The sequence below is a fragment of the Stomoxys calcitrans genome, chromosome 3, assembly GCF_963082655.1.
Source record: "Stomoxys calcitrans chromosome 3, idStoCalc2.1, whole genome shotgun sequence".
NCBI classification, from domain to species: domain Eukaryota; kingdom Metazoa; phylum Arthropoda; class Insecta; order Diptera; family Muscidae; genus Stomoxys; species Stomoxys calcitrans.
This window is the reverse complement of record NC_081554.1, coordinates 158,969,012-158,986,946: the sequence shown is the minus strand read 5'-3', so window position 1 is coordinate 158,986,946 and position 17,935 is coordinate 158,969,012. Positions and strand designations below refer to the sequence as shown.

General features: G+C 40.5%; 1 protein-coding gene across 1 annotated transcript in view; it reads right to left on the bottom strand.

Moving 5' to 3' along the window:
• Nucleotides 1-17,935, bottom strand: part of LOC106085304 (epithelial discoidin domain-containing receptor 1) — a 903,344-nt gene that overhangs the window by 592,350 nt on the left and 293,059 nt on the right. The window contains exon 5 of the mRNA XM_059364462.1: nt 8,459-8,635. Within this exon, the coding sequence (XP_059220445.1) occupies nt 8,459-8,635 (177 nt within the window). The remainder of the gene's footprint in view (nt 1-8,458; nt 8,636-17,935) is intronic.

Here is a 17,935-nt window from a genome sequence, read left to right as displayed (position 1 = left end):
TACGATATCCCTGGTAACGGAAGTTACATTGACTTCTATACGGATGGTTTCAAATTATACGACCAGGTGGGCTTTGGGGTGTACTCTAAAGATCTAGAACTGGTCATATCGAAGAGGTTACCCAATCACTGCAGTATGTATCAAGCAGATATTCTTGCAATTAAGGAAGTGGTGGAATGGCTAAGATATAATGTCATTACGACGATTGGCATTAATATCTTCTCAGACAGTCAGGCATCCATTAACTCCCTAGAGAACGTATTTCTGAACACATAAACCGCCCTCGACTGTCGCAGATCTCTTAACGAGATGGCTGAACAGTTTAAAATTCAACTGCTATTATGATAGATGGTCACAAAGAGGGTGCTGTAAGCATTCCGAAACTATGTGGCCTAATCTAGACTTGAAGAGGTCAACTGCTTTGCTGTCATTGGCTAGAGCAGACGTTTCAATCATTGTCCCCGTCATGACAGGTCACTGTCTAATCGAAAAACATGCTGACAGACTGAAGGTTGCCAGCAACGACTGTTGCAGAAGCTGTAGGGACATCGATGAAGAAGAGACTATAGAACACCTTCTGTGTGTGTGTGCTTCTCGAGCAGTTAGAAGGAGTTCTACCTTAGGTTCTCATTTCTTTAAGAAACTGTCTTCTGTTCCTGTGGTTTCACAATGGACGAAAAAGTCTAAGTGAGTCTGATGGCAGACTGACACTTAAACCTAACCTAACCATCCCTTGTATATTCATCGCCACCCATATGTGAGCGTCACGAAAGCAGTTCCTGATTGACGTTACAACAACAACATCTTCACCAATGGTAGAGATACGCCGTCATTGTTTTGTTGTTGTTGCCTAACGGTATATAACAATGAATAGGCGCAGGGATTAACGTAGAAGAGAATATTGGCAATTCTTCAAAACAAAACTAAAAGAATATTTCAATAGTGTGACCTAAAAGGAGTAGGACGATTTTCGTCGTCACACCGGGACAACTAAAACTCCGATGGAAAGAATGACATCTGATGGCGAAAGACATCGGATGGTGAAAGACATCTCTAAACTTGGAGAAAGGAAGCAGAAGATCGAGGCGCTTCGGTAGATATTCTAAGTTCGGCTAATGGCACAAATGTTCTGTCATAGCCAATTCAATAAAAGTTGGGAGATTCTCATCACGTCCTCTTTCGTAAGTATCCCGTTTTGCCTATAAACTTGATGAGATCATTTAGAGATACTTTTAAAAGATTACCCATAAAGAAAAAAAAAAAAAAACGTCCTCCCCAAAGTGGAGAGCATTCGCTCCTGCACACATCTGGTTACCTCCTTATGCTAATAAAGGCAGCTTCCACTGCAGTCCTTGTGCTGGATTGCCATGCGCGCCGCCATAAGGCCTATCACACAGTTATGACTCCTGTCATAGTACCCAGCGAACTCTTGCTTTAAAATCATTCATTGTTTGTAATCATATCTTTTAGACGTATTTTGAAATCGAAAGCAAGCTTCCAGTCAAAGTTAAAATTTGGCCATGAACAGCCTATTAAGGAACACAGGGATACTTAACTCATTACAATGAGGGACGGTCGTTTTAAGATCTATAATAAAACACCTCATTTTTATTGCCGGGTTCGAACAGCGTAACGCAGAGTGACACTACTCAGTAAAGAAACTTACAGGCTAAATACCTTGCAAATGCAAATTTGCCCATGAACATTCCATTAAGGAACTGGGGCAAACTTCTCACAAATCAATGAGTGCTGTCCGATCCAATTTTTAGTTCAATGATAAGGTAACTCCTTTTTATAGCCGAGTCCGCACGTCGTGCCGCAGAGCGATACCTCTTTGGAGAGAAGTTTTTACAAGGCAAAGAACCTCACAAATGTCGCCAGCATTAGGAGGGGATAACCACAGCTGAAAAATTTTCTGATGGTCCTGCCGGGATTCGAATCCAGGCGTTCATGCGCCATAGGCGAACGTGCTAACCTCTGTGCCACGATGGCTTCCGGCTAAATATCTTACAGCTGCAAAATATTTCTGATGTTCTAGCTATGAAACACACCCATGGGTTCATCATCAAGAGACAAGCAAACCTCTGCTCATTGGACAAGGTTACCTGTACGCAACGATAGCTACCACATCAAGAGAAAGTAGCTGCTCAAAATTTCACGCAGTTAACTAATCCTTCGAAAACTGTCATGATTTTGACTGCAGAGTGGACAGACTAGCGGATGGATGGACTTGGCTTAATCGATTTAGGATGTCAAGGCGATAAATACTTAGAATGTCCCTATAATGTGTTCCAGACTGATATTTCGAAATAAGGAAAAAAATGATTAGCAGACTAGTATACCTTCTATCCCTATGATGGTAAATAAAGCATTGGTTATAGGTACGAGTAAAACCTTTGAAAAGCTTTACATTGCCTCTTGCAAATTAGCACAGCAAATATATTTGTCCTCATTCAAAACATTCTACCCTCTGTCATGTGAAACTTGTCTTCTGCAAATAATGCTCCCCTTTTTAAACTGACAACAAATCATTAAAAATGAAACTGAAAGTTTGTTTAACAACCAAATTAGGTCTGTGGGGAATATGAAATGGAAATCCATCTATCCATCCATCCATCCATTCATTCATTCGTAGGCACATTCACTCACATATACATACACTCACACACACACATCTAATTCGTGATAGACAAATAAGCCATTATAGACAGACGATCAAAACGATTGGCAGGACATTAAGAAAATTGTTCATGAAACTCTGGCACGACAGGATAATTAGACGATATCGATAAGTGAAATATTTATGAAGTTGTCTTATGCACACTCATACTTTCGAGACATCTTAATGGAGGCCCACGCATAGGGCACCGTTTGGTCAAAGCTTTTTGAATTATTGATAAATCTACCATGAACATAATTCGTTGTCAGTCAATGTCTATGTTTATACTCATTTTGTGGTTTACTCGCACAGAGTGGAGAGTGAGTGAAAGTGTGCCCATACATAAATTTCATTTTAATAGCCCAATGTGTTCACATTAATCCATCGATAGATAGGCAAATGTCAGGTCATACATAGAGGGGGGGAACGGACAAATTGCTATTAAATGCAAAGGTAGAGCGAAAGAGCTAAAACCAGTATTACACTTAATATGAAAGACAAAACATTGGAATGATCCAACTGCCATTTAGGTTCATGTTGAGCCGTGGAGTTAAGCAGACGTGCATTTTTATATCACATCGCAAACAATTTACACAAGATTTTATACAGCTAAAAATTGTTAATTTTGCCCACAAAGGAGGGTAGCCGACTTGGTAGCGTGCTTATATTACTAGTGCAGGGATCGTGGGTTCGATTCCCGTCAGAAACCTTGGTCTGTCGCTACTGTGGTATCACAATGGACTTAAAATTGTCTAAGTGAGTCTGTAAAGGACTGCCACTCTTACCTAACCTTCCTTACCTAACCCACAAAGGTATAGGGCAATCTTTCCACATATCAATAAGTGCAGTTCGATTCAAGTTTTAGCTCAATGATAAGGGGCGTCCTCTTTATAGCCGAATCCGAACGGCGTGCCGCAGTGCGACACCTCTATGCACGGCATGGTACCTCACAAATGTTGCCAGCATTATAAGGGGAAAACCACCGTTGAAAATTATTTCTGGTCTCGCCAGGATTTGAACCCAGGCGTTCAGCGTCAAAGGCGAATATGCTAAACTGTGCTCTAAGGTGGCCTCCATTGTTAAATTTATACAGCTACTTAAGGAAAGCTACAATATTATAACTATTTAGGTTAGGTTAGGCTGAAAAGAGGGTGCAGATATTAATCCGCCCATGCCACTATGGACATACACCTAAGCCAGTAATCGGCTTGTTGTGCGCTCTAAAAACTTTAAAGTAACTTCTAAAAAGAAAATTTTTAAGTTAAGAATTCCGTGCTACTTATAAAATCCTTAATTGTTTTCAATACCACTCCCCTAAGTTGGTTCATGTCTGATATTGTGCCTCCACCTAAGTGCCGGTATCTGTTGCACGCGAAAGCCGGGCAATGACAAAGAAAATGCTCCAACGTCTCATCATCTTTCCCGCATGCCCTACACATGCTATCATTTGCCGCACCGATTTTACATAAGTGAGCTCGTAGTCCTATGTATCCCGTTATGATGCCAATAGCTATACTGACCATCTTCTTGCTTCCTTTTAGTAATAGCCTCGTCTTCTCACGATCTGGATCCCCCGATAGGATTTTCGTCGTCCTACCGACAGGTTCGCTATTCCACAATGTTGCATTCGTCGCCCACTCCCTTAACTCGGACTGCGTCGACCCGAAAGTCTTCGGGTTAACCAAGTTTATAGACGGTAGTCCTCTGGCTTTCAACGCCAAATTGTCTGCCCTTTCATTTCCCCTTACTCCGTTATGTCCCGACACTAAAACGATGCGGATTTTGGCATCCTCAGAGAAGGCGTTAATCTCATTTTTACACTGCAAGACTGTTCGTGACCTTACCGTCCTGGTTGTTATTGCCCTTATGGCAATTTCACTGTCGGTATAGATGTTCACGCTCGACGTCCTCGCGTTAGCATTACACTACTTCACGCATTCCGTGATCGCCCTAACGTTTGCCTACAGGACCGTATTATGGTTAGGCAGTCTAAAACAGATTTCAGTCCCTGGGTTCTCAATGTAAACCCCCAGGCCCACTCTGTCCTCTAGCTTTGATCCATTTGTGTAGCATTATCTCCCAGATGGCAATACCAGAATTCCGTCAATCCAAGAAAGTGCCGATGGCAGCAATGCCTCGCACTCGATTTCAAGGTTCATCTCGGGTATCAAATCGGAACCCTCTTCCCATCCTTCCAGGTTTCCTATCGTCGCCTCGATAATACCGCGATGGTATGAGCGGTATAATCGGCAAAAATATTGACCTACAATTTTTCACTGACACGTAATTCATTCTTACTTAAATTAAGGTCTTCACCGGGAAAAATCGGACCAAATTTACATACAGGGTGGCTGATGAATATTGCTACAATGATGAATATTGCTACATTTTTTTTTCGGTGTATGGAATACATTTTTCTTTTATTCATGTTAAATTAAATTATTAAATTAATTATTAAATTATTATTAATTAAATTAATTAATTAATTAATTAAATTAATTATTAAATTATTATTATTAAATAGAAAAAAAGTTATTACATTTTTTTTTGGTAGCGGCTTTCATCAGCCACCCTGTACGTCCGCCATAAAGCCCAGTCTGCCAACAGTAACATCACTTATGCAAAATCAAGTAACAGCGTGCTAAGTTCGGCCACGTCTATAAACCTATATCCCTCCATCATGAATCACATGTGGCTAGTTCTTAGAATTACTTTTTCATATATATATGAGCTCTATCAAGTTATTCACCGATATGGGCCGCAGAGTCCCAGAAAAATACCACGTCCAAAATATCAGGCAATTTTTGGTTCAGAAAGTCAAATCGGGAGATCGGTTTATATGGCACCTCTATCAGGTTATTGACTGATTTAGACCATATTTGGCATGGCTGTTGGAAATCATACCAAAACGATATGTGCAAGGCACTAAAAGCTCAAGAAGTCTAATCGTAATATCGGTATATATGGCAGCAATATCAGGTTATGAAGTGATTTGAACCATACTTGGCACAATTGGTGGAAGTCCTACCAAAACACCAGGTGCAAAATTTATGACTTCTTGAGCCTCTAGAGGCTCCAACAACTGTGCTAAGAACGGTTCAAATCGGTTCATAACCTAAAATAGCTGCCATATAAACCGATCTTGGGTCTTGACTTTTTGAGCCTCTAGAGGGCGCAATTCTCGTCCGATTTGGCTGACATTTTGCACGTAGTGTTTTGATATCACTTCCAACAACTTTGAGAAGTATGGTCCAAATCGGTCTATAACCTGGTATAGGTGCGATATAAACCGATCTTGGATCTTAACTTATTGAGCCGATAGAGGGCGCAATTCTCATCCCATTTGGCTCAAATTTTGCATGGGGTGTTTTGATATGACTTCCAAAAACTGTGATGAGTATGGCGCAAATAGGTTCATAACCTAATATAGCTGCCATATAAACTGATTTGGGATCTTGACTTTTTGGGACTCTAGAGAACGCAATTCTCATCCGATTTGGCACAAATTTTGTACAACTGCTTCTCCCATGGCTTTCCCCATACGTGTGCAATATGGTCTGAATCGATCATTAGCTTGATAGAGCACCCATATAAACCGATCTTCCGATTTTGCTTCTTGAGCCCCGAATCGGACTATAACTTTATATAGCCCCTCTTCTTTCTCCTTCTCTTCCGTCCTTATTCATTATTCTTTGTTTGACTAAAAAGAGATACAGCGCAAAGAATTCGACAGATGCGACCCATGGTGTAGGGTTGATAAGATTCGGCCCGGCCGAACTTAGCACGTTCTTACTTGTTTTTTTATGGTCTGGCCAGAATTCTAAATTAGGCGTTCAGCGTCATAGGCGGACAAGCTTACCTCTGCGCTGCAGTGGCCCCGTTATCCTTTTTGGTAGCTATTGGGTTGCCCAAAAAGTAATTGCGGATTTTTTAAAAGGAAGTAAATGCATTTTTGATAAAACTTAGAATGAACTTTAATCAAATATACTTTTTTTACACTTTTTTTTCTAAAGCAAGTTAAAATAACTGCTGATAACTGACAGAAGAAAGAATGCAATTACAGAGTCACAAGCTGTGAAAAAATTTGTCAACGCCGACCATATGAAAAATCCGCAATTACTTTTTGGGCAACCCAATATATCCATATAAAAACCGATCTGAACCATATTCGTCGGATTTCGATGTGAGGCATAATATTATATTATTATATATGTGCCTTTTACTGGGCCAAGACTTTATATCGAGCGATCGATCTATATGGGAGCTATATCCAAATCTGAACCGATCTGAGCCAAATTGAAGAGGGACGTTGAAGGGCCTAACACAACTCACTGTCCCAAATTGCGGCGACATTAGATAATAAATACGTCTTTTTAGGACCCAATAACCTAAATCAAGAGATCGGTCTATACGGCTGCTATATCCAAATCTGAACCTATCTTGGCCAAATTGAATAAAGATTTTGAAGGGCCTAACACAATCTTCTGTCCCAAATTTCAACAAAATCTGATAATAAATATGGCTTTTATGGGCCTAAGACCGTAAATCGGCGGATCGGTCTATATGGGAGCTATATTAGGATATAGCCAGATAAGCCCATTTTCGAACTTATCATGCCCATGGAGAAAAAAAGAATCTGTGCAAAGTTTCAACTCAATATGTCGTTTTAAAGACTGTAGCGCGACAGACGGACGGACAGACGAAGGGATGGACAGACGGACATGGCCAGATCGTCTTAGATTTTCACGGCAATCAAAAGTATATGTACTTTTTATGATCGGAAACGGATGTGTTACAAACGAAATGACAAAATGAATATACCCCATCCTTCGGTGGTGGGTATAAAAATTGTCTCTTCTTGAAGCTCTAAATGAAAACATGGATCAATTTGCCCCATATACAATTCCACTTATAACTAGTATTCGTGCATAATTTGAGTGCTTCGACAGACAGACGGACATATGGACAGTCGGCGAATGAACATGGCTAGATCTATCTAAATTGTCATGACGAACAGGGATATATATACTTTATTGGGCCTTGTTCTCGTAAATCCTATGGTGGGGGGTATACAAAAAGTTGTCAAGTCTTTATTGAAAAGCCCGATACAAGGGTAGGACCAAAGGGATTATTGAATGACATTTTATTCTGCTTGCATATGATTATTGCCTGTAAGGAATGTTAATCGTCTAAAATGGTGACTACCAGACAAGGATAATGAAATACAAGCTAAACCAAAATCTTCTACAGATCCAAACCCCAAAATAAGTGAGGTTAGCCCTAAGATTATATGTACACCACGACAGAGGAACTATTTGTTGTAGCAAATCCAGTTTCTTATGACCACACTTTAAAAATCCCAATCGACATCCCTAACAGTTTGTTAGCCATAACATGTGGAGAGTTAATAGAACAATTGAGGATGTCTCTGCTGTTGTTTGTCGGTGGACCAATACATTTTGTTCGACAACTAATGTCTTCGAAAGCTCATAAATTGTTATAAATTTTATGATGCCTACGATAAGCGACTGAGTTTTGGAGGCAGGTGTTTTTTTGGGCCAATACTACTACCTTTACTAGCTATCTATAGATGCTCCAGCCACAAACTCCCCGTAAATGTATAAACCCATCATACCTTACTATTGATGATATAGTACTTCCATCTTGGGATACCATATTTTAGGCTTTCTTATGACCAATTTTGCCATCAATGACAGCAATTTGGTAAATTTCATTAATTTTCTTCTATTTTTTTTTTTTTTTTTTTTTGGTATTCCTTTATTGTTGTGTTGTACTTACCTTTGCCAAATCCTTGATCCAAACGAAAATTATCTTTGCCCTTTTGTCCATCAACCAATTGACCCAGTCCATCGACATAGCGTTCATCTTCTTCATGGCCATCATAGGATTTATCCGATAAATCGATTTCAATGCCACGAGGTGTGCCCTTGGGAATGCTGTATGATAAAATGCCCTCTGCAAATAGTTAGGGCGAAATGGAAAGAGAACAAGATAGAGAGGAGAATGAAAAGATGGAGGAAAGCAATTAAAGATTAACATATATAAATAAATTGGAATTTTTTTATTTATGTAGTTAATTCTAATTGAATTGCAATTTTCTTGTTGTTGTCGTTAAGGAAGTTCATAACTGTGAAGTTTGATTATTGTAAATACCATGGAGAGAGGGGAAGAAATATGATTGTTGTGATAATATTTAAAAAGTTGTACTACTTAATTATTTACATCAACTAAACACTTATTGAAGAGGCCAAAATATTTATACGTTTCACCAAGGTACGATCTGCTGTTTGATTAAATGAATTCTGATGAAAACTGACCACTTTGTTTATGTCTTTTGCCGGCTTGATATAGACTTTGTGATTTACTCGGTTCAATTTATTTAGATAATATTGTAACTGCCTATTCACTTTGGGCGGAGGGACACCTTTGAGAGGTAACCGGATTCATATAATCCAAAACGAAAATTTAAAACTAAAACAACAAATATGTTATATGTAACATACAATGCTATATTGATGCTATTTTGCTTGAAATTCAACAACTAAAACAAGAATATTGGGAGCTAAAAAAAAAATATTGGGTTGCCCAAAAAGTAATTGCGGATTTTTTAAAAGATAGTAAATGCATTTTTAATAAAACTTAGAATGAACTTTAATCAAATATACTTTTTTTACACCTTTTTTCTAAAGCAAGCTAAAAGTAACAGCTGATAACTGACAGAAGAAAGAATGCAAGCCCCAATATGGGGCTTAAATAAATGGTATTTGAGAGAGGAGCACGATGCTGATATTTTTTTGGGGCCAAGTGTCTGGGGGACCACCTCACCCCGGAAAACACCCCTAAATCAGACATCAATTATAAATAAAAATTTAAAGGAAAATTTTGTTCCATATAAAATAAAAGAAGGCGCAGCGGAGCGGGCCCTGTCCAGCTAGTAAATTATAAAAGAAACAAGTAAGAGCGTGTTAAGTTCGGCCGGGCCGAAACTTATATACCCTCCACCATGGATCGCATTTGTCATTATAATAAATGTTCTGGATCTATATCAAGTTATAGTCCAATTCGGACCATAAATGAATGCTGAACTTTGTAGAAGTTATTGTGTAATATTTCAGTCCATTCGTATAAATTTTGTCCCTTGTAAGGGCTCAAGAAGCAAAATTGGGAGATAGGTTTATATGGGAGCTGCATCAAGCTATTGATCGATTCAGACAATATTAGACATGTATATTGAAGGTCATGAGAGAAGCCGTTGTAATTCAGCCAAATCGGAGGATAATTGCGCCCTCTAGAGGCTCAAGAAGTCGAGATCCCAGATCGGTTTATATGGCAGCTATATCAGGTTCTATACCGATTTACGCCATACTTAGCACAGTTATTGAAATTCATAACAAAAAAACACAGTCATTACAAGTACGGTCCACACCCGTCTATAACTTGACATACCTCTTATACATGTGAAAAAGTCATACAAGGAATTTGTCACATGCGGTCCATGGTGGAGGATGTAAACGATTCGGCCCAGACGAACTTAATGGATTTACCTACATTTAGGTTCACTTTTAGTATTTGGTGCGCACAACAAGACGATTACCGGGGGAAGGGGTTTGTTCATAGTGACATGGGTCGGATTTATATCCGCACAAGGTGAGGACATGGGTTTAGCGCAGGTAAGATAGTTCCATACTACATGAAATAGTGTATCATGAAATCCATGCCCCAACCACTTTGTGCTCTATACAGTAAATCAGTTTTGTCTCTTGGATCTCGGTGACTATTATTTTCTTCAGAAGCAAAAAGTCAATCGTCTGGTCTATGTTGCTGCACAAGTTTGTGCATGAGAAATATCGGAGTGGTCACTCATTCCAAAGATGAAGATGCCAAAAGGGATGGCGTTAGTACATCATTTTACAACGTATTCGGTTACACTTTTTTATATCCGATCCATAGATACATTATTGAAAAAATGAAGGGAGCCAGAGTTAGGGGTTCATTTTAATATCTGCCCTCACCAATAGCATACAGAGCTTGAACTCTAGGATATGTTTCTCCAAAAACTCACATTTATCTAAATCTGAAGCGATTCACACGATTTACTTTATGTCAATCGTACGTACAATAAATGCGACCTTGATTACAGAAATTCATAGTGGGGTAAAAAGTTATTGGATCGTTCTTGACCACAGAGCTTACAAACCACATCAAACTAATTTTCAAAGATCATGGCCAAAGAAGAAGATCGCGTTGCCAACTCAAGAGATCAATATGGCAATACCACAACAGTGGTAACACCGCAACAATAGAAACACTATAGATACGACAACATTGTCGTCAGCTGATCTACGTGTGTGAATGACTGTGTGTGTGCCTCACCAGGGTATAAAAGAGCGAGCGTTGAGCTATGTTTTCGAGCGTCGCGTTGAAAAATGCAACTCTGCAAATAAATGTAACAAAAGCAATACACAGGTTGGAGTTCCGAGGTGGTAAAGAGTATAAACGCACCGGCAACCAAGATTTATTTGTTTGTAACTTGAGTTATTAGAGCCTGTCTGAGTAACAACACTCTACTGCTCTCATAACCTTGTGACTAGAGGAAGACGTCGGTGAATCGCCACCGCTGGTCGTTTTCACATAGCGGTTGCGATCCAACACATGCGTCATTGTCGCTGCTGGTCGTATTCGCACGCGGTCGCCATTGGTTGCAATCAAACAACTGAGACATGGATTCCCCCGCTGTCACAACTGCGCTATCGTGGGTTGATCTCCTGCTGTCGCCACTGGTCGTTTTCACATAGCGGTCGCCATTGGTTACGATCCACAGCTACGACTTTCTCCCTCTGGTGAATAAAAAAAATATTTGTAACCACCCTGGCTCCTACTGAGTTCTACCCCAGTTTCAAAGTGGGAAACGTGTCATTACAACATAAACAATGGGACAGATTGATAAATGGACGGACAGGCAGGCGGACATAGCTAAATCGAATCAGAAAGTATTTTTATGCACAAAGGTTTAAATATACGACTGCAACGGATGCTGAGGAAAGTAAAACAGACAGAAAACGTGGCACTAATAGGGTGCGATGCGAACTCTCACCACATTTCGTGGGGTAGTACCACTAACACTTATAAGCGGGTCGAAACCTTAGCAGAGTTCTTGAATACTAACGACTTAATAACACTTAATATTGGTAACACCGCTACCTTTGTTAATATGATTAGGAAGGTGGTATTAGATGTGACGATATGTTCGGAAAATCTATCGACGAGGTTCAGGACTGGATGGTTTCCTAAGAAAACTCTTTCTCTGACAATCGCTACACTAGGCTTAGAATAACAAGGCCAGCGCCGAATCCGATAAGCTTCCGGAATAAGTTGAAAACCTACTGGACAAAATTCGAAAGGCTGCTCAGAAGAAGACTTGGGCAAGATAACTCAGATTTTCCAAGCATAGAAGACATTGGCGAGAATGTCAACAGGATTACGACTGCACTGGTGGGGTCCTTCAAAGATGGCTGTCCTCTTCGGGAAAGGAAATCAGCCCAAGGAAAACCCTGGATGACCTGGAAGATTCGTAATATTGGGAAAGAAGTCCGCAGACATTTTTAGCGGCCCGTCGTAAAAAACGAAAGTTTATTGGAATGTGTATTACACACGGTTCAAGGAATACAATAAGATAACCAGAGCGGCAAAACGTGCCTGCTAAAAGCTTTTCTGCGAACAGGCCGATAGCATTAATGACGCCGCCAAGATAAACAAGTAAGAGCGTGCTAAGTTCGGCCGGGCCGAATCTTATATACTCTCCACCATGGATCGCATCTGTCGAGTTCTTTGCGCAGTATCTCTTTTTAGGTAAACAAAGAATAATGAATATGGACGGAGGAGGAGGTGGAGCTATATCAAGTTATAGTCCGATTCGGGGCCCAAGGAGCAAAATCGGGACATCGGTTTTTATGGGAGCTGTGTCACGCTATAGATCGATTCAGACCATATTGCTGAAGGCTATGGGAGAAGGCGTTGTTCAAAGTTTGTGCCAAATCGGATGAGAATTGCGCTCTCTAGAAGCTCAAGATCCCAGATCGGTTTATATGGCAGCTATATCAGGGTATGGACCAAATTGAACGCTACTTCGCATAAATGTTGGAAATGATACGATAGTGATAGATAACACCACGTGCAAAGTTACAGCCAAATCGGATAGGAATTGCGCCTTCTAAAAGCTCAAGAAGACAAGACCCAAGATCGGTTTATATAGCAGCTATATCAGGTTATGGACCGATTTGAACCATACTTCGCACAGTTGTTGGAAATGATATCAAAATACTATGCGCAATTTCAGTCATATCGGATAATAATTGCGCCCTATAGAGGCTCATGAAGTCAAGACCCAAGATCGGTTTATATGGCAGCTATATCAACACATTGACCGATTTGGCCCATTTACAATCCCAACCGACCCACACCTATAAGAAGTATTTGTGCAAAATTTCAAGCGGCTAGCTTTACTCCTTCAGAAGTTAGCGTGCTTTCGACAAAAAGACGGACAGACGGACGGACATGGCTAATTCTTTAAGTCGAATTAGCCATGTCACGACGATCAAGAATATATCTACTTTATGGGGTCTTAGACGCATATTTCGAGGTGTTACAAACAGAATGACGAAATAAGTATACCCCCATCCTATGGTGGAGGGTATAAAAAAGTATATCTCAAAAACCCATATCCAAACGGAAACTTTAGTAGACAACATGGGAGTGAGAGCAGAGATAACGGAGGACAGTTTAAGGCTTTAGAAGAAAGCCCATTTTCCACAGGATACGAGGGGACTCATTATTCCGGAATCTTCGAATAATGATGTTGATCGAAAGTTTATAATTACGGAATTTATGGTGAAGGAATCCTTGAGGAGCTTCAAACCATTTAAGTTACTACAGAAAGAGGCAGACTATCTGGCGCCTCATCTGGCCAAAATTTGCATGCCTAGGACTTGCCTATACTCCGAAAGCCTGATAGGAGGCAAGGGTGGTGTTTACACCCAAGCCCGGCAAGGCAAGTTTTGCGACATCAAAGGCCTACAGACCTATAATCGTAGCGTCCTTTCTATTCAAATCCATGGAACGTATTGTGGACACTATGATTAAGGGTAGGAGTAGGGTCTTTAAACAATGAACGACACACTGATCTAATTCTTAGACCAGTACCGGTTGGGCTCGGTCCTTAGAGACTGGATAAACAATATGCTAAGGAACAGGTGGATAAATTGCATGACATAAATATATGTGAGGAAATGGCAAAAGGCACGCTACAGGAGGGGGCATTTTATCGCCACTCCTATGGGTGACCACCATACATGACCTATTACGGATGCTACCTGAGGCGGGATTTGAGCCCGTCTGCAACGCAGACGATGTAATAATACTTCTAAGGGATAAGGATCCGAACCAGCTATGCAGAAGGTCCGAAAGGGTCTTGCATATGGCATATGATTGGGCTAGCCCCAGAGGTCTCAATCTTAACTCAGAGGAGACTGAAATATGCCTGTTCACGAGGACAGGAAACTGAATTGGAGGTGTCACATTCAGGAGCGTACTGATGTTGGGCACTATGTAGAAGGGCCGTAGGTTCGAAATGGGGCCTGAATCTGATGGCTCCACAGGAGCGTGATTAGACCAATACTTACTTACACCTCAGTAGTTTGGTGGACTTCTATGGAGAAAAAGGACCATACAACAGGTTCAGAGAACATGTTGTCTTGGCATAGGAGGAGGTCACTGGAGACTATTCTAAATATTCGACCCATTGATATACGGATTAAGTGTGAGTCAGCCACCGCGGCTATGGAACTTAAGGCGATGGGAGAATGGATTGAGGATGGGAGCAGCTCATACCATTGCGGTATAATCGAGGCGAAACCTGGAAGGAAGGGAAGAGGTTTCCGATCGGATACCTGAGATGAACCTTGAGGTGGAGTGCGAGGCGCTGTTGCCATCGGCACAGTCTTGGATTGACGGAACCCTAGTATTGCCATCTGGAAGATCGTGTTACACGGATGGATCAAAGCTAGAGGACAGAGTGGGCCTGTGGGTTTAAATTGAGAACCCATGGACTGAGATCTGTTTTAGACTGCCTGACCATAATACGGTCCTGTAGGCAGAGATACGGGCGATCACGGAAAGCTTGAAGTGGTGTGGTGCTAACGCGAGGACGTTGAGTGTAGATATCTTTACCGACAGTAAAATTGCAATAAGGGCAATAACAACCAGGACGGTAAGGTCACGAATAGTCTTGCAGTCTTTTTAAAAGGAGTTTAACGCCTTTTCTGAGGATGGGAAAATCCGCATCGTTTGGGTGCCGGGCCATAATGGAGTAAGGGGAAATGAAAGGGCAGACGATTTGTCGGGGATGGGCAAAGGACTGCCGTCAATAAACTTGGTTAACCCGAAGTCTTTCGGGTCGACGCAGTCCGAGTTAAGGGAGTGGGCGACGAATGCGAATCCAACATTTGGAACAGCGAAACGGTCGGTAAAACGGCGAAAATCCTATGGGGGGATCAAGATCGTGAGAAGACGAGGCTACTACTAAAAGGAAGTAAGAATGAGGTCAGTATAGCTATTGGTATCATAACGGGACACATAGGACTACGAGCTTACTTATGTAAAATCGGTGCGGCAAGTGATAGCATGTGTAGGGCATGCGGGGAAGATGATGAGACGTCATTGCCTGGCTTTCGCGTTCAACAGATACCGGTACTTAGGTGCGGACACAATATCAGGCATGAACCAATTTAAGGGAGTGGTATTGAAAGCAAATCAGGATTTTGTAAGTAGCACGGAAGTTCTAATTTAAAAATTTCTTTTTAGAGGTTACTTTATAGTTTTTAGAGCGCACAACAAGCCGATTACTGGCTTAGGTGTATGTCCAAAGAGGCACGGGGCGGATTAATATCTGCACCCTATTTTTAACCTAACCTAAACTTATACAAATAATATCGCACAATTTAATAAAACCAAAGTAAATTCATCAATTTCGGTAAGGGGAGGGATATGCTAGTCCACAGCAAATAAGTTAACTGATTTCCATTATAATTCTATATCAGCAGGATGTCATCACCACAAGTAAAGGAAAATACAAAAGTATTACCCTACCTACTCATCATAGCTATCATAATCTCCTGTAGAATATACAAAAGGTTACAGCAAAGAACATTGACTACAATCATACAAAATCACTAAAGAGTAGTATGACCATTCAGAGTACAGCATTGAATACCCCTTCATAGTTTCTTGTTCATAAGCCGATAACAACATACATGCAATATGGTCATCCACATATGATTTTGGTTTGGATGTTTTTGAGACATCCTACTACACCATCGATTACATACTGACATATAAAACGATGGTATTGAAATTTCATTTTGACCAAATGTCCATTGGCCACAATTCAATATTTGCTCGTCATCGAAAGCGGCTATAACCAAAGCAATATCATGCAACCTCCTACAAAAAAATCGGGAGCTACACAAAAATAAAGGTCAGTGGTTTGGTTTTTTGCCCCCAAATTGCAGGGGTTACCAACAGTTGCAACTGTGACCAACTAGCCCACAGTGTTGTTGACTACTGGCAACAGTGGCGTATGTATGGTCAACATGCCACAACAATTTCATGAATTTTTTTGGTGCATGGCATTTGGCCTTTATAAATTTAGTTGGAAATGTTTGGTATTTTTGGTGTGACCAACACATGCTTGTGTACAAGTATACATATTTCGTAAGATATTGATGGTGAATATCGCATGTAGTGATGACCATGTATCGATATAGATATTGACAGGCAAAATATGCAGAACGAACAAAAATATAGGGTACTGCATGCCACAAGCGTGAGGAGACTCGGTATTAAAGTCCCAACATTGAAGAATGCTGGGAGTCGAGGAACTCTAGTCTAGTTCAAAACTTTCTAGGTTTACATATTGGATACAGATTTGAAAAAAAAGTGTTCATATGACAAAAGGACGGACAGTAGATGCCGGGCTCTTATGCTACTAGAATGCAATACCGATCTGTTTTAGTTAAGAAGGCATGTTTCTATGGTGAAGGGTATCTCTTTATATTATATAACAAGTAAAAAGGCGTAAAGTTCGGCCGGGCCGAACTTTGGTTACCCACCACCTCGGGTATATATGTAAACCACCTTTCGTCAAAATCCGGTGGAAAATGCGTACCTTATGCCCCATAACAGGTATATCGAAATATGTTTCAAATACCAATATGGACAAGTAATTGTTCAATTGTTTATAACAAAATATTGTCTTTTTAGTAGCTATATCTAAAAATAAACCGATCTAAACCATATACGACACGGATGTCGAAAAGCCTTACATAAGTCACTGTTTCAAATTTCAGTGAAATCGGATTGTAAAGCCACCTTTTATGAGACCAAGACATAAAATCGGAGAATGGGTCTATATGGCAGCTATAACCAAATCTGGACTGATCTAGACCAAATTAACGAGGGATGTCAAAGAGCCTAACATTAGCCTAAATCGGATAATAAATGGTCACGACCCTAAATCGGCTGATCGGTCTATATGACAGCTATATCCAAATCTGGACCGATCTGAGCCAAATTGACGAATGATGTCGAAAAGCCTAACACAACTGACTGTCCCGAATTTCAGCAAAATCTGATAATAAATGTGGCTTTTATGGACCTAAGACCATAAATCGTAGGATCGGTATATATGGCGGCTATATCCAAATCTGGACAGATCTGGGATAAATTCAAGAAGAATGTCGACGGGCCTAATGCAGCTCACTATCCCAAATTATGGCAAAATCGGAAAATAAATGAACTTTTTATGGACATAAGACCTAAAATCGAGAAATCGGTCTATATGGCAGCTATATCCAAATCCAAACCGATCTGGATTAAATTGGAGTAGGATATCGAAGGGCCTAACGAAACTCACTATCTTAAATTTCAGCAAAATCGGATGATAAATGTGGCTTTTATGGGCCTAAGAGCCTAAATCGGCGCATCGGTCTATATGGGGGCTATATCAAGATATGGTCCGATATACCCCATCTTCGAACTTAACCTGCTTATGGACAAAGATAGAGTCTGTGCATTGTTTCAGCTATATGTATATTTTGATGTGTTGCAAAGGGAATGACAAAATGAATATACCCCCATACTCCGGTGGTGGGTATAAAAATGAAATTGTTGTGCTATGTTAGCTTACCCTTCCCCTTACCC